Below are 21,851 nucleotides of genomic sequence, written 5' to 3' on the forward strand. Positions count from 1 at the left end.
AATAGCTAACTTACTGATTTATATTTGACAAAATTACATCTGGATTATTGAATTTGTCACAAATTAATATTATAAATTACACTTTTTTTGTGTTGCCTGTTTTAAAATTCAGCAATTGTTTCTTAACTCCTTACTTTTTGCAAAGGCCGCTGAGAAATTATTGGTTATTGTTTCTTCTTTTCAGCTGGTGTTTGTTTCCAGACAGAAGTACGCGCCTTGCCCCAATATGTTTCCACTCAGATAAATATGGATCTTTTCCATTTACTTCCCCATCTCCGCATTACCGGCAGACAGATTTTGGATTAGATCAAATTAATTCATTAAGTTTAATTAATTAAAATTACACTCTGGGGGGTACCTTTGCCAGTCGCCATCATAATTTAGCTGATCGGACATCTAAGAGGATGGAGAACATGTATAAGAGAATGTAGAATGTGGCCTTAAGGCTTGTTAACTTTGGGTTCAATTGTAGTTGGCAACGCACAAACATACGGCTCCCCACTGTTAGTGTCAGAACAGCTCATGCCCCATGTTTCGCTGGCTGCTTTCCTGCCCAGTGTTCCCTCATTCCTCCATGACACTGAAGCACTGAGATAAGATTGAATGGGTGTGAACACTCTTTCCACAGCTTTCCCAACCTACCATTCTTCATCAGCACCATGAATAGCAAGTTTTGGCAGATTATCGTGGATAAACGGGGGCGGGGGGGGAGAATCATAGCCAAGTCTGGTGCTATCCCATCATTAAGAGTCAGGGAAGATACCCACCCCTCCAGAGACCAGGTTTGACCTTGCAATGGGATTACCAAGATAGCTACCATTTCAGAATCATGCAGTGATTTCTTCATTTGGACACTTCTGCCATCGATTCAGAGACGTGATTTGTCCCCCGAATCAATGCAGAAAATAAGTCAACATATATAAAAAATTCCAATTTTTTAAAAATTTCTTTCGCTGATTTTTTAATTTTATTTTGCATTTAGGTCTGACGGTGAAATATTGTCATTGAATGGTAGCCTGATGAACTTGAAGGTGTACAAAGCAAATGTTTTGGGCTCATAATTGTCAGCACCTCCTCTGCCCAAATCCAATGCTGGCATGTCTCGTACACCAAGGAACACTCCATTCATATTGCTTTTAAAAAAAAATGACTTCCATTAAAAAGAATAGCCCTACTCCCTCCCTGCATTCAACTTTGATCATCTCACCCCACCCCCCCACCCCCCCCACCAGCCCCTACCCTATCCCTACGCCCAAGCCCTCCCCCACCCACCACCCATCAAGACCCTCAGTATTTTTTCACACAATCTGCACTGATGTGAGGGTTCATCGACGGTCGTTTTTTTTTCACCCCCCCCCTCCCCCCCCAATGTGGAAATCCACTGGTGCATTTTGTGGAGACCTCCACCTTCCGAATTCTCCTGGCCTGGCAAAGTTCTGAAACAAACACATCGAAAGATCTTCCCTCTCACTCGACAAAAGCGGTTTACCGGTCAGATTAAGTCATCAGAGATGTGCAACATGGGCTGTCATTTGAACCACGCTATTGAAAGAAGCCCAGTGTCCACCGGCGCTTCCCCCGTTTAAATTCAAGGCACGGGAGCCACGTAAGCAACACCAAATCTCCACTTTCCATGATAAACCATGTGTGTTGTCACGGCAGCGGTTACCGGCTCCCTGTGACATTCCAGGGAGCGTCACCCAAGGGAAGATTTAGCCCCACAATGAGCAGACAGCTTAAAGGTTTCTTTTATTCCAGGAAGTACAGCCTCTTGCTGTTGGCTTTTTGTCTTATATCATCTTCATGTTGAACCTCCGCGTGCCTCCTTGTTCAGTGTCAGCTGCGGCGCCATTGGACTTGCGAGGGATGTACTCAATGTCGATGTTGTTCTTGTGTTTGCCCTTCCCCCGGCTCCACACAAAGAGCAGCAGGAAACAGAACAGCACCACGCCGAGGAAGGTGAAGCAACCCATGGCCGTGGACACCAATATAGTCTTGAGATCCAGCGCGACTGTCATGTGCACGTGTGTCCCGTTGGGGTGGGTGTCATTCAGATCGGTCATGTACAGAGAGCTCCTGTTCCCCAGCAGGTTCTCAGAAAGCCCCTTCACCAGTAACGTTGCGGAGAAGGTATCGTTGCCAGCCGCGTTACTCGCCACGCAAACGTAGACTCCGCTATCCTGGACCTGGGTGAACTTGAGTTCCAGCGTTCCGTCTCCCAGCACCGTGGCCCTCCCGTTCGACTTGAAGGTGATCAGCCTCCGGCGTGGGGATTGCCAGGAGATAACTGGGAGGGGGTCGCCATCAGCGCGGCAAATGAATTGGGCCACCTGGCCTTCATCAATCACCAGGTGCTGTGGGCTTTTGTCTCGGATCTGGGGTTTTTGACAGGTGAAGTAGCTGGGCAGGTAAAGGTCGTTGAAATCTTGGAACCGCTTCCCCCTGATGCTCTCCGGAGAGGCGCAGGTGGGCTGCTCCTCCGAGAACCTCAGCGCCTTCCTCCTCTGCAGGATCCACAGCAGCCGGCAGTCGCACGCCAGGGGGTTGTGGTCGATGCAGAGCAGCTGGAGGTTTTTCACCGCCTGAAACGCGCTCTCCTCCAGTGTGTCCAGCAGGTTGTGGGACACATTCAGGACCCGCAAGCTATGCAGTCCTTTAAAGGACCGGGGCTCGATGGTGAGCAACTGCGCCCTGACCAGGTGCAGCTCCTGAAGACGTATCAGGTCCTGTAGCATGCCCGATTCGACAATGCTGATGGGGTTGTAGGACAGATTCAGGTACACCAGGTAAATCAGGTGCCTGAACGCCCCGTAGGGTATGGCGGACAGGTTTGTGTTTGTGATGGACAGGGAAGTGAGGTTGAGGCCATGCAGGCTGTTGGCAGGTAACACATCCAGCAGGGGCCAGTGGTCGATCTCCAGGTGCCTCAGTCGGTACAACTTTTTGAAGGAATACGCGTGGATGGCACTGATGTGGAGGTGGCACAGCCGGAGGCGGATGAGATTGTGAAGGTGAGACAGGGCTTCCGTTGGCACCGCCGTAAGGTTGCATTTCTCAAGGGTTAGCTGCTCAAGTGCCAGCAGCCCACTGAAGGCGCGATGTGAAATGTAAACCAAGTCATTGTCCCCCACTTCAAGAGACTTCAGGTTGCGCAAGTCCTGAAAGGTGTAGTCCAGCAAAATGACTATTTTGTTCTCGCTGATGTCCAACATTGTCAAGTTAGACAATCCACTAAAAACACCGAGGGGAATCAGTTTTAGGCGGTTGCTTCTTAGGCGTAGGGAGCGCAAGTTAAAAAGATTACTAAAAGATCCAGGTTCCACAATCGTGATGATATTTTCACTAAGGTCTATTACTTCCAGTAAGGTATATGATGCAAACTCATCAGGATTGATGTTCTTTAGCTTATTCTTGCTCAGGTCCAAAATTTTGGTTTCGATAGGGATGCCCTCAGGGATGACAGTCAAGCGTTTGCGATGGCAGGTGACGGATTTGCTCTGCGCCGCGCACTCGCAGCGTGCTGGGCATCCCATCGCCGACCCGGTGAGGACAATGATCAGCGCCAGGCCCAGGAACGGCTGCCAACACGATATGGCCGCCTGCAGCATGACTTTGCCAATGCAGTCCACCATTGCGTCAAGGGCCTGCGACAGAGAGGGAACAAGAATGGAAAAGAATAAAACTTCTGGTTATTCAAACTTTACTCAACATGCAACTGTTAGCGCCGCAGGAATGAGTCTGAGACAGTTTGTGAACAACACCAATATTGGACTGCAGCCAATACCATGGCAGCTCAGTGACATAGAAACAGAAACTAGAACAAGGAGTAGGCCATTCGGGCTTTTGAGCCTGCTTCGCCATTCATTTTGATCATGGCTAATCATCAAATTCAATATCCCAATTCCCCCTTTCCCTCATATCCCTTTATCCCTTTAGCCCCAAGAGCTATATCTAATTTATTCTTGAAATCACACCTTTCAGCCTCAACTACTTTCTGTGATGGTGAATTCTACACATTCACCACCCTCTGGGTGAAAGAATTTCTCCTCACCTCATTCTTAAAAGGTTTACACCTTGTCCTCAAACTATGACCCCCAGTTCTGGGCACCCCCATCATTCAGAACATTGTTTACAAATCTGAACTGTCATCGAATCATAGAAACCTTACCGTGCAGAAGGAGGCCATTCAGCCCATCGAGTTTGCACCGACATCGAGTCCCACCTACGCCCTATCCCCCGAACCTCACCTATTTATCCCGCTAATCCCTCTATCCTATTCATCCCAGGGGAATAAGAGCCAATGCACCTAACCGGCACATCTTTGGACTGTGGGAGGAAACCAGAGCACCCGGAAGAAACCCACGCAGGCACGGGGAGAATGTGCAAACTCCACACAGACAGCAGCCCAAGCCAGGTATCAAACCCAGATCCCTGGAGCTGTGTGGCAACAGTGCTAACCACTGTGCCAGCCTAACCTTGTTGGAATTTTGTTAGTGTCTATGAAATCCCACCACACTCTTCTAAACTCCAGTGATTATAATCCAGTGATGTCAATCTTTATTGTAAGTTTCTTTCATTTATTGGAGTTAATTCATGATAACAGCTTATACAATAGCAGGACCTAAGCAGTGTAACGGTGAACCTCCCCTGTGATTCAGGCTGGATTTCTGTCTCTTTTTATATCCTCATACTTTGTCAATCTCTCTGATGTAACACATGGGGAGACTAGGCTGAATTCAACTCATTGAGACATGATTCGCAGTGATATGGATGCACAGGGCAAAATAAATGTTATTGGATCCATTTAGGGCCACTGGTAAAACTTCTCTTGTTTTAATGATATAAAACTAAGAAAATCACAATGTCAGTTGGTGAGTCACCTTACTTGAGTTAAACAGAATAAACCCTTCAGCATCCCGTCCCATGGGACTAAGATGGATACAGCTTTGGCTAAGATTCCACCCTCCTCAACTCCCACCAATCGCCCCCACTAGGCGTTTCCTGCTGGCAGAGGCAGTTCACCATTGATCACCTGCAGGATCATCCAATCCAGCTAAAGTTGACAGCATTTCATCTGTCTGACTTGTCCCACTGCCAGAGAACCTACCAAAGGAGGGTGGGGGGGTGGGGTGCGGGGGTTAAGAGAAATGAACCCCATTGAGGCACTTGGGATAAAGCAACTCAAAACAAACATTTTCCTCATCAAGTATTAACGAAATCCGCCCTCAGGCAAAATTATGAAACACACATGGAGAAGATACAGTCACCCAGTACAGGTCATAGCCATTGCAACTCTGACTCTCACACAAGTTTGGAGAAAGGTAGTCAATCCCTACAGTGCAGAAAGAGTCCATTCGGCCCACTGATTCTCCAACAGAGTATTTTACCCAGGCTCTATCCCCATAACTCCACATATTTACCCTGCTAATCCCCCTAATCGACACATCTTGGGACACGAAGGGGAAATTCAGCATGGCCATTGAACCTAACCTCCACATTTTGGGGGAAAGCGGGGCAACCCTACACATAAACAGGGAGAATATACAAACTACAAAGAAACAGTCACTCAAGGCTAGAATTGAACCTAGAACCCTAGCACTGTGGGGCAGCAGTGCTAACCACTGTGCTACCATAACTTCAGAGTTAAGTTACTAATCCACATGAAAAGTATGATGCTTAGAACAGACTAATACTACTGAAGCCAGGATAGGATTGAGTGCTGACCCAAAGTGACTATAAAAGTGTACAGAACCATTCAATTTTAATGGAGACATGCAACAAGTGAAAACATTCATCTGTTTATGAATGATAAAAAAAAATTCTTATATGGAAAATGTTGTGATTTAGACTGATTTCCAACACTTTCACTTTCTCAGGAGGCTAATGTAATTTGGCATGTCCGCTATGACTCATCAATTTTTACAGATGCACCACAGAAGGCATCCTTTCTGGATATATCACAGCTTGGTATGGCTCCTGCTTTGCCTAAGACCATAAAAATCTACAAAGGGTTGTGAACATAGCCCAGTCCATCACACAAACCAACTCCCCATCCCTTGATTCTGTCTACACTTCCCACCGCCTTGGAAAAGCAGCCAGGAAAATCAAGGATCTCTCGCACCCCAGTCATTCTCCCTTCTAATAGGAAAAAAATACAGTAGTCTGAGATCACACAGTAATCGACTCAAGAACAGCTTCATCAAACTTTTGAATGGACCTGGCACATATTAAGTTGCTCTTTCTCTATGACCTTGCCCTATGACCTGACTGTAACACTACATCCTGCACTCTCTCTTTCTCCTCTATGTACTTTATAAATGGTATGCTTTGTTTGTATAACATGCAAGAAATAACACTTTTCACTGTGACAATAATAAATCAAATCTTATTTTATACAAAAGGCGGCTTCCATAAATAGACTTGCATGATCTATGATTAAAAGCATACAAATGGAATAATTGGGTTAGTTTGCTGCAGAATTACTCTCATTCCTTTGACTTAGTCATGACCACAACTGAATTGTGCATGAAAACTTATAACATGTTTTATTTGCTGAGCGAAAACCACACCACAATGTTAAAGATGTTCTTCAGGCTAAGTGGTCAATTAAATTTATTACGCAAGATTAAGTCACACAGAAGCAAACAAAATGCAGCAGAAAATATAAGCAATAGGTTTTGGCTTGAAAGGCCAATTAACATTTTCTTCAGCACATATGTTGCTTGGAAACATCATGGAGGTTCCAATAGCCTAAAGAAATCTAAAGCCGAGGCTGGGGGAATCATAAGCCGTAAGGAGAATCTGATTAGATGGGAGAGAAATTTAAAGATCCTTTCTTGTCTTTTAGAAGTATTTCTCTGGACTTCATGTTCAAGAATCTTGTAGCTTTTATTCACATCAGTATCCATTTAAGCTTGCTGGTTCTGATGAAGTGATAGACATGTTAGCCACAGGTACATTGCAGTTGCATGACAAGTTTATTCATTAATAAATCACTGTTGCCTCAATTAATTGTGCTTGACTAAAACTGACAAGGCAGTATTTATTGACCATTCTTACTTCCCCATAGGGCGTTAAGGATCAACAAAACAGCATGGCATTAGTGTCAAAGTATACCAGGCCAAGTAACAATTTCTCTTCCTGGAGCACATCAATGAGTCAGTTGATTTAATCCAGGAGATGTACGTTTTTTCTGCTGCTCGCCACCAGGTTTGTTGAATTTGATTTCACCACTTGCCGTTGTGTGACCTGAACTTGCGACCTCTGTTCAGCGAATACATTGGCTGATTTATCCGAGATGTGGAGATGCCGGCGTTGGACTGGGGTGGGCACAGTAAGAAGTCTCACAACACCAGGTTAAAGTCCATCAGGTTTATGTGGAATCACCAGCTTTCGGAACACAGCTCGTCCACCTACCTGATGAAGGAGCAGTGCTCCGAAAGCTTGTGGTTCCAAATAAACCTGTTGGGCTTTAACCTGGGGTTGTGAGACTTCTTACTTATTTATCCAATAATAGTACTCTATAAGCCAATACTTCTTCACAGTTAAGTTACACATAAATCAGGTCAAGTTGTGAATTTCTAATGAGCAAGGATTAATGATGCTACCTAATGTAAATGCTGATATAAACAGCATAACATTTATGCAATAAAAATTAAGTATCTTTTCTACAAAGCTAAAATTAAATAGAATTTTTAAAGTCATCATTGGACATAACATACTGAAGGATCTAGGCATACAGGTCCACAATTCCCTGAAAATAGCACTTGTCCTGTGCTGTACTGTTCCTGTGCTGTACTGTTCTTTAAGAACATAAGAAGTAGGAGCAGGAGTAGACCATCTAGCCCTTCGAGCCTGCCCCGCCATTCAATAAGATCATGGCTGATCTGAAGTGGCTCAGTTCCACTTTCCCGCATTCTCCCCATAACACTTAATTCCCTTGCCTACCAAAAACCTATCTACCCGTGACTTAAATATATTTAGCGAGGTAGCCTCCACCACATCAACGGGTAGAGAATTCCAGAGATTCACCACCCTTTGAGTGAAGAAGTTCCTCCTCAACTCCGTTCTCCGTTTATATGGGGGTAGATTTTTTTTTGCACTTGAGTTATTAGTCTGATGTGAATTGGGGTGAGCTTTTTGCCTACTGAGCTGCACCTCCACGACCTGGAATCTCTTCCGACAGAATTTCATAGCTTTTGCAGAACAGGCACAGGCCACTCAATCCATGTGATCTGTACTTAGGTTTAAACTCTACACAATTGACCACTGCCATACTTCATCTAATCCTATTGACATATCCTCCCATTCTTTTCCCTGCCCTGGTCTTTGATCGCTTCCATTTAAATGCTACTCGCCTCAACCACCTTTCGTAGTTGCAAGTTCCAAATTCTAATGTTCTCTGGGTGAATTGGGTGGCACAGTGGTTAGCACCACTGCCTCACAGCGCCAGGGACCCATGTACGATTCCCAGCTTGGGTCACTGTCTGTGTGGAGTTTGCACGTTCTCCTCGTGTCTGCGTGGATTTCCTCCGGGTGCTCCGGTTTCTTTCCACAGTCTGAAAGATGTGTGGGTTAGCTGAATTGACCATGCTAAATTCTCCATCAATGTTTCCAAACAGGTGCCGGAGTATGGCACCTAGGGGATTTTCACAGTAACTTTATTATATTGTGAATATAAGCCTACTTGTGACATTAGTAAATGAGCTTTAAAGATTTTGCCTGAATTCCTTACTGGATTTATTAATGACGATCTTATATTCATGACCCTGTTCTTGGTTTTACATCTCCTATGACGAGTACTCCCATGACTAAACAAACATCTTCATATTTTTATCAAACCCTTAATTAGGTCCCCCCTCTCTGAGTCTATTGATTATTTTCAAAAGAAAACAACCAGAAACTTTTCAGTCTTTCTTGAACCTTACAAGCTCTCATTTGTCACATCCAATTGTAAATTCTATTTTGCCACCTGATAGGTGAGTGGATATGGCCAGTGGCAAACAGCTCTCTGCACTGATTCAATGGCAAGGTGGCGAAAGGTGCAGACAGCAGCCTTGCCATTTGCTATCACTGAGCATCTCCACAGCCTAAACATTAAAGAGCCTCCTGCTGTGGGGCTGCTTCCTCTCATCTGCAGCTGGGGTTGTGGGTTGACAGAGTCCATGCGCTGTTCACCAGATTGCCTGACAGTCTTTCCCAACTGTTGCAAATTCCGAGTAAACATAAAATATTGTCACTGCCTGTCCACTGTTGACGGATGGACAGCCCTTGCCGCTGGTATCCCACCTCTTGCCAAATCATTGTGTGGCATGGGGGCACAGTGGTTTGCACTGCTGCCTCACAGCAGCAGGGTCCTGGGTTCGATTCCCAGCTTGGGTTACTGTCCAAGTGGAGTCTGCACCTTCTCCCCATCTCTGCATGGGTTTCCTCCAGATGCACAAGTTTCCTTTCTAAAAGACATGCTGGTTAGGCCATTCTCCCTTAGCGTGGTGACTAGGTGATTTTTGCAGTAACTTCATTGCAGTGTTAATGTAAGCCTAGTTGTGACACTAATAAATAAACTTAAAAATTTTAATCCCTCGAAGGTGGGAGGGCATCAGGGAGCTGAACCAATCTCTTTTTGTTTCTCGTTTTGCTTCTGGTCCTGTCTCTAACCCCAACTTTCCAGGGCTGGTAAGGTTCCACCACATGAGTACGAACTTGTCTGTTCTATTTGCCACATAAACAGAGTTGCTACAAGAACAAGTCAGAGGCTAGGAATATTGCGGAGAGTAACTCACCTCCTGACTCTCCAAAGCCTCTGCATCACCTACAATGCACAAGTCAGGAGTGTGATGGAATACTCCGCACTTGCCTGGAGAGGTGCAGCTCCAGCAACATTCAAGAAGCTTGACACCAGCCAGGACAAAACAGCCTGCTTGATTGGCACCACATCCATAAACATCATTTCCCTTAACCACCGATGTTCAGTGGCAGCAGTCTGTACTATCTACAAGATGCACTGCAACAATTCACCAAAGATCTTTTGGCAGTACCTTCCAAACACATGACCACTTCCATCTAGAAGGACAAGGGCAGCAGATACACGGGAACACCACCACCTGAAAGTTCCCCTCCAAGCCACTTGCCATCCTGACTTGGAAATAAATTGCTGTTACTTTGCAGTTGCTGAGTCAAAATCCTGGAATTCACTCTCTAACAACACTGTGAGTGTACATGCAGCACATGGACTGCAAATTTCAAGAAGGTAGCCCACTACCACTTTCCCAAGGGAAACTAGGGGTGGGCAATAAATGCTGGCTTAGCCAGTGAAGCCCCACGATTGAATAAACAAAAATATGCATTCCATTCATTCTCTGTGTCTCAGAAAATCAAATATTCTGCAGTGGGTTGAATTGCAACTCCAGCTTTCTAGTGGGCAGGGAATTTGAATCTTCTCCTGTTTGAAGAAAGAGTTGTACGTGGAAACCCAAATCACCCCAGTGTGGAACTGGTGGACCGCTGTATTATGCACATAAGGATCTCTGAATGTTAAAGTATACTGTGGAATGAAACATTCAGAAGCCGTGCATTAATTATTCATCAAAAACAGCAGCACCACTGGCAGGGAGATAAAATGGAAATATTGCTGATATTAAAAATCAGAAATAAAAACAGAAAATGCTGGTCTGTCAGCACTTGAAAATATTCCAGGTACTCTAGGTCTTCAAAATCCCCAGTGTAAAACAGCTTGTCGCTGCTGACCTCCGGAACGTGTATGCAAAGTGCCTCGTTCGCTGTTTTCTCTGCAATATCCTCCAGCAGTGTTACACAGAGGCCTGACTGCAGACTTGTTGCCTGAAGAATGGGTCAAACTCATTTAGTCGGCGGTGCCCAACTTACAGGAACATGAAGTGTCCATAACAAATACACAGCACAATGTGGAGATAGACTGACTCATGGAATCATATCGAAAGGTATGTTATTTTAAAATGGAGACTGCTTTGTAAATCTGTCAGTTATTCCATTTCAGAGAGTGTGTAAGAGGTGAAGAGGAATCCATTTGAGTTCCAAGCATGCTGTTTCACTTAAATATTACGTTTTAGGAAGCACTATTAAATACAATGAACCACAGAAATACCTGCAGCGTATCTCATTAAGCAGAGTAAAAAATTGAATTTCCACAGAAACAAAACTTCTTACTTTTTTATTTTCTGATATTACTGTGGCTCGAGGGTGCCACATAATGAAATGACGATGATGTTCAAGTTCTGGCTTAGGTGAACTCTCAGTCTCAACAATGCGGCTGCTGCCTCCAAGGTAAGGGAGGTGATGGCCTCGTGGTATTATCGCTAGACTATTAATTCAGAAACACAGCTAATCAGCTTTATCTTTCTGCCAGTGGTATTGGTTCGAATCCCACCACAGCAGCTGGTGGAATTTGACTTCAATAAAAGTATCTGGAATTAAGAATCTAATGATGACCATGAAACCATTGTCAATTGTCAGAAAAACCCATCTGGTTTGCTCATGTCCTTTAGGGAAGGAAATCTGTCATCCTTATCTGGTCTGGCCTACATGTGACTCCAGAACCATAGCATTGCGGTTGACTCTCAACTGCCATTGGGCAACTAGGGATGGGCAATAAATGCAACACCCATATCCCACAAATGAATTAAAAAAAAAGTGGTTAGCAGTGCTGCCTCACAGTGCCAAGGAACTGGGTTCAATTCCTGGCTTGGGTCACCGTGTAGAGCCTGCACGTTCCCCCAATGTCTGCGTGGGTTTCCTCCAGGCGCTCCAGTTTCCTCCCACAGTCTGAAAGATGTGCTGGTTAGGTGCATTGGCCATGCTAAATTCTCCCTCAGTGTACCCGAACATGCACCGGAGTATGGTGATTGCAATGTAATCAAGTAAGTCTACTTGTGACACCAATAAATACAAGAGAAGCTAGAGACCTTCCAGCACAGAGAGAGAGGGCAAATTGACTGAACATTAGTTCCCAGCTCTCAATCATTTCTTATTAGCTGATTTGGAGATTGCTGCTGCATTTGGAAAGCGAAGGATATTGGAGAATAACTTTAATGGAAGGGCTTTGCTACTCAGGATAATGAAAATATGGATCTCTGTCCCTTCACACTTGAGATGGATTTTTGTTAAACAAAGGATTCAAGATGGGTTGATAGCATAAAGAGATATTGCGTGGTATTTCCTGGCTCTGTGTGTTCCAAGTCTGGAAATTCCCAACTGATGTTAATGGACATTTAAATGGGCTCCCAAATTTTATGTCCCACCAGTGGGATGGGAGAATTCCGCCTAGAGTAACCACAAACTAATAAATAAATACAGGTCAGAGGTGAGGAATTCTCTGGTGGGTAACTCACCTCCCGGCTCCCGAAAACCTTTCCACCGTCTACAGGGCATAAGCCCGGAGTGTGATGGAATACTCTCCACTTACATGTGTGCAGCTCCAACAACACTCAAGAAGCTTAGCACCAAGACTTGATTGTCACCCCATCCACTGCCTTCAACATTCACTACTAATACACAGTGGCAGCCGTGTATGTACCCTCTGCAGGATGCACTGAACAAGATGCAAGAACTAACCATGATCACTTCGACAGCATGCTCCAAACACACGACCCCTATCTTCTAGAAGGAGAAGGACAGCAGTTGCATGAGAACACCACCATCTGGAAGTTCCCCTCCAAGTCACTCACCATCCTGACTTGGAAATGTATCACTGTTCCTTCATCTTTGTTGGGTCAAAATTCTGGAAATCCCTTCCCATAGGTGTACCTGCACCACAAGTTCTGCAACAGTTTCAAGGAAGCAGCTCATCATCACCTTCTCAAGAGCAATTAGGGACGGGCAAGGAATGTTGGCCTAGCTAGCGATACCCACATCCCTTGAACAAATAAAAGAAAATTGAAAGGTGACTAAGGGTCCGAATGGCCCGCTTCTGTTCTTATGATCTTAGATCCAGCAGCAAGTCACTTACAACCCTGGCTTAGATCTTCCAAGGAATGGCAATCGGGCCTGGTCAGGTCAGTTGCCAGGTGGGCTAGCAAGTTTGAGAAGGGTAGCTGATTGGATGAGAGCATCAGTAGGTTGGCTCAGATCAGGGTGGGTATTCAGGAGGTCAGGATGGGTATTTGGGAGGTTGGGGGGGTAGATGAGGGGTCAGGTGAATGGTAGTCATGGGGGAGGGAAGGGGCCAGTGAGTGTGGGGGAAAGGGTAGTTCTGTAGTTACCCTGGAATTAGACTAGGTTTTTCATCTAGCTAAGACCTCCTTGATAACTGTCCAAGTAAGTATTGTGAAACTGTACGAAATCTTCAATTCTGTCTTGGGAGACCAGGGCAAGTGCCAACTGGAAGCTGTAATTCCACAGGGTCCCAATTGCACCTTGAGTTGTTGGTCTGGTCTCCAGGGCTACGGATACCAGAAGATCCAGTCAATAAGGGAACTCTGGAGATTGGGATGGCACAGAAGAATTGGTCTTCAAGTTAAAGCACTTCCAGTGATTGCATGTATTGCATTGAGCAAAGCTACAATCATAGAAACATAGACACACAGAAAATAGAACCAGAAGCAGGCCATTTGACCCTTCGAGCCTGCCCTGCAATTAATTTTGATCATGGCTGATCATCAAATTCAATATCTCGATCCCACCTTCCCTCCATATCCCTTGATCCCTTCAGCCCCAAGAACTATATCCAACTTCTTAAAATCACACAACATTTCAGCCTCTGTGGTAGTGAATTTCACATATTTATCACTCTCTGGGTAAAAAAAAAATTCTCCTCAACCAGAATTTTACTGGCATGCCCATTCCAATTCCGGGGGTGGATGAGTCTTGGAGAACAGCATTCTGCATTGGTCTCAGGCAGGATTATATGAACCATGGGGTGGATGTGCTGGTAAAAATTTGCCCTTCATCCTCAGACAATGACCCCTAGTTCTGGACTCCCCATCATTGGGAACATTCTTTCTGAACCTACCCTGTCTAAACCTGTGAGAATAGTAACATAGAAACTAGAAGCAAAAGTAAGCCTTTGAACCCTGCTTCGCCATTCATTATGATCATGGCTGATCATCAGATTCAATATTGTGGTCCACACCCCCTCCCTCACCATTATCCCTTGATCCCTTTAGCCCCAAGAGCTATATCTAATTTCTTCTTGAAATCACACAATGTTTTGGCCTCAAATACTTTCAGTGATAGTGAATTCCACACAATCACCACTCTCAGATTCAGAAAGAACTCCAAAGAATACAATCCTAACCGACTTCGTCTCTCTTCATATGACAGACCTGCCATCCCAGGAATCAGCCTTGTAAACCTTTGCTGTAGTCCCTCCAAATTCTTCGTCAGATAAGGACTTCAAAACTGCACACAATACTCCAGGTGTGGCCTCACCAATACCCTGTACAATTGCAATAAAACACTTCTATTTTTATTCTCATGAATGTGATCCTATTTCATCACCCACTGTGATTGTTAATACTAATAAATTGCTTTTTCATATAACGTGGGCTTTTAAAGGAAAGAAGCCAGGTTGATAGGAAAATAAAATTCCGCTGTAAACTGGTGGGAAGAACACAACAGGATGTAAATTAGGTTTACAGTTAAGTGGCTAATTTTTATTTTTCTATTTTTATTCCATTCTTAAAATTGCAAAGCCAATGCTTAGTATGGATTAGGCAAACCCAAATCCATCTCCTTGCTTGCTCCAAAAACCAATTGAAATTCAAATTGAATCCAATTCACGGTCCTCACAAGAAAGACAGGCAAGTTCCACTAATCATAGAATCCCGACAGTGCAGAGGGAGGCCATTCAGCCCATTGAGTCAATCCCACACAGCCCCTAATCTCATAACCTTACTTATTTACCCTACTAACCTTCTGACACCAAGGGGCAATTCAGCAAGGCAAATCCACCTAAATCACACATCACTGGAGTGTGGGAGCAAACCAGAGCACCTGGAGGAAACCCATGCAGACATGGGGAGAATGTGCAAACTCTACACAATTGACCCAAGCTGGCAGTCAAACCGGAGTCCCTGGCACTGTGAGGCAGCATTGCTAACCACCGCGCCACCTAATGTATAGCTCACAGAAAGACCTCAGAATGTCGAACACAACAATTGGAAAGTGGTACAGAAAGGGCCCCTCAACTGAGACTAGGCACAGGCACACTGTTAGGGAGGTCACTTTATTCCAAAATCAAAGCAAAATATAGCAGACGCTGGAAGTTGGAAATGAAAGCAAGAAATGTTGGATAAACACAATGGGCGGGATTTTACGGCCTCACTCGTCCTGAAACCATAAAATCCCGCCCCAGGTCAACGGGCATTTCCATTGTTTGACCCCGGCCCACTCCTATTTTGTGGCAGGCGGGGCAGTAAGATTCCGACAAAAAAGTCTGGCAGCGTCTGTGAAGAGAGAAACACAGTTAGCGTTTCGAGTCCATTGACCTGGAGAAAAGTCATACAGGTTTGAAGAGTTAACTGTTTTTTCCTCTTTCCACAGATGCTGCCAGCCTTGTTGAATTTATCCATCATTTTCTGTTCTTATTTCACTTTATTCTTCATCTACCCCAGGGCAAGAAGGTTAGTTTAGCTCCGTTGGCTGAACGACTGGTTGGTGATGCAGAGGCACTTTAACAGTGTGGGTTCAATTCCCGTACCAGCTGAGGTTATTAGTTAAGGATCCCCTTCTCAACCTTGCCCCTCACCTGGAGGTGTGGTGATCCTCAGGTGAAATCACCACCTGTCAGCTTTCTCCCTCCAAGTAAGAAGTCTCACAACAGCAGGTTTATTTGGGATCACAAGCTTTCGGAGCACTGTTCTTTTGTCAGGTGAGTGGAGAGGTAGGCTTTACAAACACGGCATATATAGGCAAAGACACAATCGCAAGATAGTTACAGATTGAAATGTAAAGAATGGTTAGAATGCAAATCTTTACAGGTAATCGAGACTTTGCAGATATAGACAGTGCAAGTGGAGAGAGGGATAATCACAGGTTAAAGAAGTACAGAGGAGATGTCAGGTACAGAGGAGATGTCAGGGCTAAGTTTTTCACTCAGAGGGTGGTGAGTGAGTGGAATCGGCTGCTGTTGGTGGTGGTAGAAGTGAACTTGCTGGGGTCTTTTAAGAGACTTCTAGATGAGTACATGGGATTTAATGGGATTGAGAGTTATAGATAGGCCTGGTAGGTATGGATATGATCGGCGCAACTTGTGGGCCGAAGGGCCTGTTTGCGCTGTAGTGTTCTATGTTCTATGTAATTGTGAATTGTCTCAAGCCAGGGCAGTTAGGAGGATTTTGCAAACCCAGGCAGTATAGTGGGGGTTACAAGTGTAATATGAACCCAAGATCACGGTTGAGGCCGTCCTCATGCATGCGGAATTTGGCTATCAGTTTCTGCTTGGCGATTCTGCATTGTCGTGCGTCTTGAAGACTGCCTACCCAATCCTACCCAAGACATGAACATCCAATGTGGCAACACTCTGTGTGTGTCCAACAACATGCTCCTGTGCTTTGCGTGCGTGCAAGCTGTGATTGTAGATGTCCCTAACTAGTCTATCCATTTATCCAGATGTCACAGCAACATATTTTTTATGGTTTTTCACATTGTGAGTCCTGCTATCAAAGCAGCAGACGCCTCTGGTTTAGTTTTGTCACAGAAATACCTTCTGTTCAATCTTGCCGGGCGTCTCGTAATTTATATTAAAAAGTTACCTTTCCAAATCTGCACTTGCAAAACAGCTGCTGCCCCGGCTGCTGTTTGTCATGAACATTCTTATTGAGTTGCTTTGTTCCTGTCTGCTGTTTTGTAACATTCTCTTTATCACCTTGTCAAACACAAGTTGGCTAAAGTAAGCAATAAACTATTAACTGGACATTAAAGTGTTGGAGCAAGTTATCACACTGTTCTGAGTTTAAGATATTCAGGTATTTAAATGCTTTCATTAGGGGAAATTAAATGATGGTGATGACACCCGTACATAGGAATTAGGAACCGAAGTCGGCAAATTCAGCCCTTTGAACCTGTTCCAGCATTCAAAGAATCCTACAGTGCAGAAGGAGGCCATTCAGCCCATCGTGTCTGCATCAACCACAATCCCACCCAGGCCCTATCCCCATAACATGAGATGCCGGCATTGGACTGGGGCATCTCACATAACACAGTAAGAAGTCTCACAACACCAGGTTAAAATCCAACAGGTTTACCTGGTAGCAAACACCATCAGCTTTCGGAGTGCTGGAAGTCCCAGCTTTTGTCGCAACACTACGGACTTCCTACAGAAACTCAGCACAGATGGAACAGTTGAACCAGGAGCACTCATCGTCAGAATGGATGTCTTGACACTCTACACCAGCATCCCCCACGACGATGGCATTGCTGCAACTGTCTCAGTACTCAACGCCGACAACTGCCAGTTTCCAAATGCAATTTTACAACTCATCCGCTTCATCCTGGACCACAATATCTTCACTTTCAACAACCAGTTCTTCATTCAGACAAACAGAACAGCCATGGGGACCAAATTCACACCTCAATATGCCAACATCTTCATGCACAGGCTCGAACAAGACTTCTTCACCGTGCAGGATCTTCACCTGATGTTATACACTAGATACATCGATGACATTTTCTTCCTTTGGTCTCATGGTGAACAATCACTGAAACAACTATATGATGACAGCAACAAGTTCCATCCCACCATCAGACTCACCATGGACTATTCTCCGGAATCGGTTGCATTCTTGGACACACGCATCTCCATTAAGGACGGTCACCTCAGCATTTCACTTTACCGCAAGCCCACAGATAACCTCACGATGCTCCACTTCTCCAGCTTCCAGCCTGAACACATTAAAGAAGCCATCCCCTATGGACAAGCCCTCCATATACACAGGATCTGCTCAGATGAGGAGGATCACAACAGACACCTCCAGATGCTGAAAGATGCCCTCATAAGAACAGGAAATGGCGCTCGACTCAGTTCCGACGCGCCACAGCATAAAACCGCACCAACCTCCTCAGAAGACAAACATGGGACACAGTGAACAGAGTACCCTTAGTCGTCCAGTTCTTCCTCGGAGCGGAGAAGCTATGATATCTTCGGAGCTTTCAACATGTCATTGATGAAGATGAACATCTCACCAAGGCCATCCCTACACCCCCACTTCTTGCCTTCAAACAACCACACAACCTCAAACAGACCACTGTCCGCAGTAAACTACCCAGTCTTCAGGAGAACAGTGACCATGACAACACAACTTGGCCTCAGAAACCTCTGCAAGACCTGCTGGATCATCAACATGGATGCCATCATTTCACGTGAGGACACCATGCATGAGGTACACGGTACATACCCTTACAACTTGGCCAACATTGTCTACCTCATAGCTGCAGAAAGGGATGTCCCAAGGCATGGTACATTGGGGAAACCATGCAGACGCTATGACAACAGATGAATGAACACTGCTCGACAATCACCAGGCAAGACTATTCTCTGCCTGTTGGGCAACACTTCAGCAATCACGGACGTTCGACCTCTGATCTTCGGGTAAACGTTCTCCAAGGCGGCCTTCACGACACACGACAGTGCAGAATCATTGAGCAGAGACTGATAGCCAAGTTCCACAAACATGAGGACAGCCTCAATCGGGATCTTGGGCTCATATCACACTATCTGTAACCCCACGACTTGCCTGGACTTGCAAAATCTCACTAACTGTCCTGTCTAGAGACAATACACATCTCTTTAAACTATGCGTAAAGCTCTCTCCACTCACACTGTCTGTACCTTTAAAACTTAATTAGCTGCAAAGACTCACATTCCAATCATTATTCATGTAAATTGAGTTTGTATCTTTATATGCACTGTTTGTTATCAGGACTCGCACTCACCTGACAAAGGAGCAGCACTCTGAAAGCTAGCGGTGTTTGCTATCAAATAAACCTGTTGGACTTTAACCTGGTGTTGTGAGACTTCTTACTGTGCCTATCCCCCTAACCCCATGCATTTACCCTAGCTAGTTCCCCTGACATTAAGGGTCAATTTAGCATGGCCAATCCACCTACCCACATATCTTTGGACTGTGGGAGGAAATCGGATCACCTGGAGGAAACCCACGCCGACAGTGCGGAGAACGTGCAGACTCTGAACAGACAGTAATTCAAGCCGGGTCTCTGGCGTTGTGAGGCAACAGTGCTAACTACTGTACCACTATGCCACCCATTCAATGAGATCATGGCTGATCTCTGTCTAGTCTCAGATTCACCTGTAGCCCTTATCCTCTTATCCCTTTTTTATATTAGGAATATATCTATCTCCTTCTTGAAACCATTCAATGATTCAGACTCCTCCGCACTATGGGGCAGCGAGTTCCACAAATTCACCACCCTCTGCACAAAGTAGTTTCTCCTCATCTTGGTTTGAAATCTACTGCCTCTCGACCTATACCTGTGACCTCTTTCAATGCAGTGTTGCAACCAAGACAGGCAGAGGAAAAGCCCCACGTCTGTTCACTGAGACATTGGCCAGTTCTCGCCCCTCAAAACCCCACACCCTCCCTACCCCATGCCCCTCCCAGTAACAGCTTTTCTGAGGCACCGTGATCCATGCCTCCAATCAGAACGTACCCAACTCCACAGAAATAACTGTCTAAGGTGGAGACACCATCACAGATGGAGGCATACAACTCTGGCCCCATAACTCTATCTGTGAAGCCCATGTAGCAGTTGATAATGTTAGAAAAGTAGGCAAGGGTAGGCAAGATTGAGGTTTGCTAAATGTGGGCTCATTCCCCACATCCGAAAACCTTTATCTGCTCCCTTAAGAATCCCATGCTGGGAATGGGTGTGTTAATCCCAGAATAGGGTTTCACCCCTACTTTTAAATCATGTCAGAATGGTTCCAACACAGATGGAGGCACCATCACAGATGGAAGCATAAAAACCTGGCCCTATAGCTCTATCTGTAAAGCCCATACACCAGATAATGTTACAAAAGTCTGTCAGTCCACATGAATATATTGGCTATAAAGAAGGTAGTGGACATCACCTTCTGGCAATCCAGTATGATCATACAGAGTAAACCCACAAGCATCATTTCACAAGGGGAGGCAATGGCCTAGTGGTAATATCACCAGACTATCAATATAGAAACTCAACAAATATTCTGGGCACTGGGTTCGAATCCTGCGAGAGCAGATGATGGAATTTGAATTCAATAAAAAAAAATCTGGATTTAAGAATCTACTGATGACCATTGTCGATTGTCAGGATAAAACCCATCTGGCTCATTAATATCCTTTAGGGAAGGAAATTTGCCACCCTTACGCAGTCTGGCTGACATGTGACTCCAGAGCCACAGGACTCTCAAGTACCTCAGGCAACTAGGGATGAGCAATAAATGCTGGCTGGCCAGCGACGCCAATATCCCACAAATGAATATAAATGAAATTCTCTAAGTGTAAACTAGGTCGAGGAAGTGCATTTGGTCTTACAGTTTACAGATGTCATTTGAAACGGATAACTCATAGCATCATGGAAACTTGCAACATAGAAAGAGGCCGAGAGGTGACGTTATCGCTTTCATCTCCCATTGCTTGTTCTTTGAGAAGGTGGTTGTCTTTTATTTCACATGCATGTTCTTTGTCCAAATCTTTATAGGTTCTTCATCCTCAAGTACCTTTGTAGCTTCCCTTTAAAATGGTTTATGGAATAATCTTCCACTACTCTTTCAGATAGAGCATTCCATACCCTATTAACTCTCTACATGGAAATAATTCTCTTTATTTCTCCTCCAGATCCTTTGCTGATGATTTTAACCCAATGGCCTAAGGTTACTTGTTCATCTGCCAAAGGGAATAGTTATCACCGTCATTCAATCGTTTAATTTCTCTCTCATTATCTCTTCCTCATGTCTCTATTTCTTTCTCTGGCTCTGCTGGATGGCCACAGCCTCAGAGTAAGTGATCGGGCAAGTTAGGGCAGAGATGAAGCGGAATTTCTTCTCTCAAAGGGGTGGCACGGTGCCACAGTGGTTAAGCACTGCTGCCTCATAGTGCAAGGGGCCCAGGTTCGATTCCCGGCTTGGATCACTGTCCGTGTTCTGTGTGGGCTCCCTCCGGGTGCTCCGATTTCCTCCCACAGCCCCAAAGATGTGTGGGTTAGGTGGATCGGCCATGCTAAAATGCTTCTTAGTGTCAGGGGGATTAGCAATGTAAACGCATGAGGTTATGGGGATAGCACCCGGGTGGGATTGTGGTTGGTGCAGACTTGATGGGCTGAATGGCCTCCTTCTGCACTGTAGGGATTCTATGGTTCTGTACAGGATTGGTGGGTCTTTGGAATTTTCTCCCCAGAAAGCTGTAAATGATCAGTCACGGAAGAAAGTCGAGGTAAAATCAATAGAGGGGAAGGCATAAGGATTGTGTGGGAGGGTAAAATTGATCTGCCATGATAGTAGTGAATGGCAGAGCAGGCTTAAAAGGCTGAATCACCATTTTTGCCCCTGTTCCTTATGTCCTGATGCTTCCGTCTTTATAATTCCCTCCCTTTCTCTGGCTGAATAGCAGTGTGAAGATTCTAGAGTTACAATCGAACAGCAGGAGATAGCTGTAAATAGGATTATTTTTATTGCAGTCATTTCTCCACTTTTGGAAGCAAATATTCTGTAGCAAGCGTTGGAAGCACTGCATAGCGCAGCTTTCAAAAATACTACCAAATCAATACTTACTTCAGAGAAGGTATGCATTGCTTTTTTGAGTGATACGGCTACAGCACAAAAGGGTTTAGTTTCCTCAAAGGCCAATTTTAGCTCCGTTGCTTATAACGTTCATCTTTTG

The 21,851-nt window shown here is 44.9% G+C and overlaps 1 protein-coding gene across 1 annotated transcript in view; it reads right to left on the reverse strand.

The window, feature by feature from the left end:
- Window positions 1–1,434: 1,434 nt before the first annotated feature.
- Window positions 1,435–21,851, reverse strand: part of LOC145343392 (leucine-rich repeat and immunoglobulin-like domain-containing nogo receptor-interacting protein 2) — a 286,584-nt gene continuing 266,167 nt past the window's right edge. Inside the window, exon 3 of the mRNA XM_080189612.1 lies at window positions 1,435–3,644. Coding sequence (XP_080045738.1) covers window positions 1,791–3,644 — 1,854 coding nt within the window. The 3' untranslated portion in view covers window positions 1,435–1,790. The remainder of the gene's footprint in view (window positions 3,645–21,851) is intronic.

The sequence above is a fragment of the Carcharhinus amblyrhynchos genome, chromosome 5, assembly GCF_965287045.1.
Source record: "Carcharhinus amblyrhynchos chromosome 5, sCarAmb.v2.hapA, whole genome shotgun sequence".
In the NCBI taxonomy this organism is placed as follows: Eukaryota; Metazoa; Chordata; class Chondrichthyes; order Carcharhiniformes; family Carcharhinidae; genus Carcharhinus; species Carcharhinus amblyrhynchos.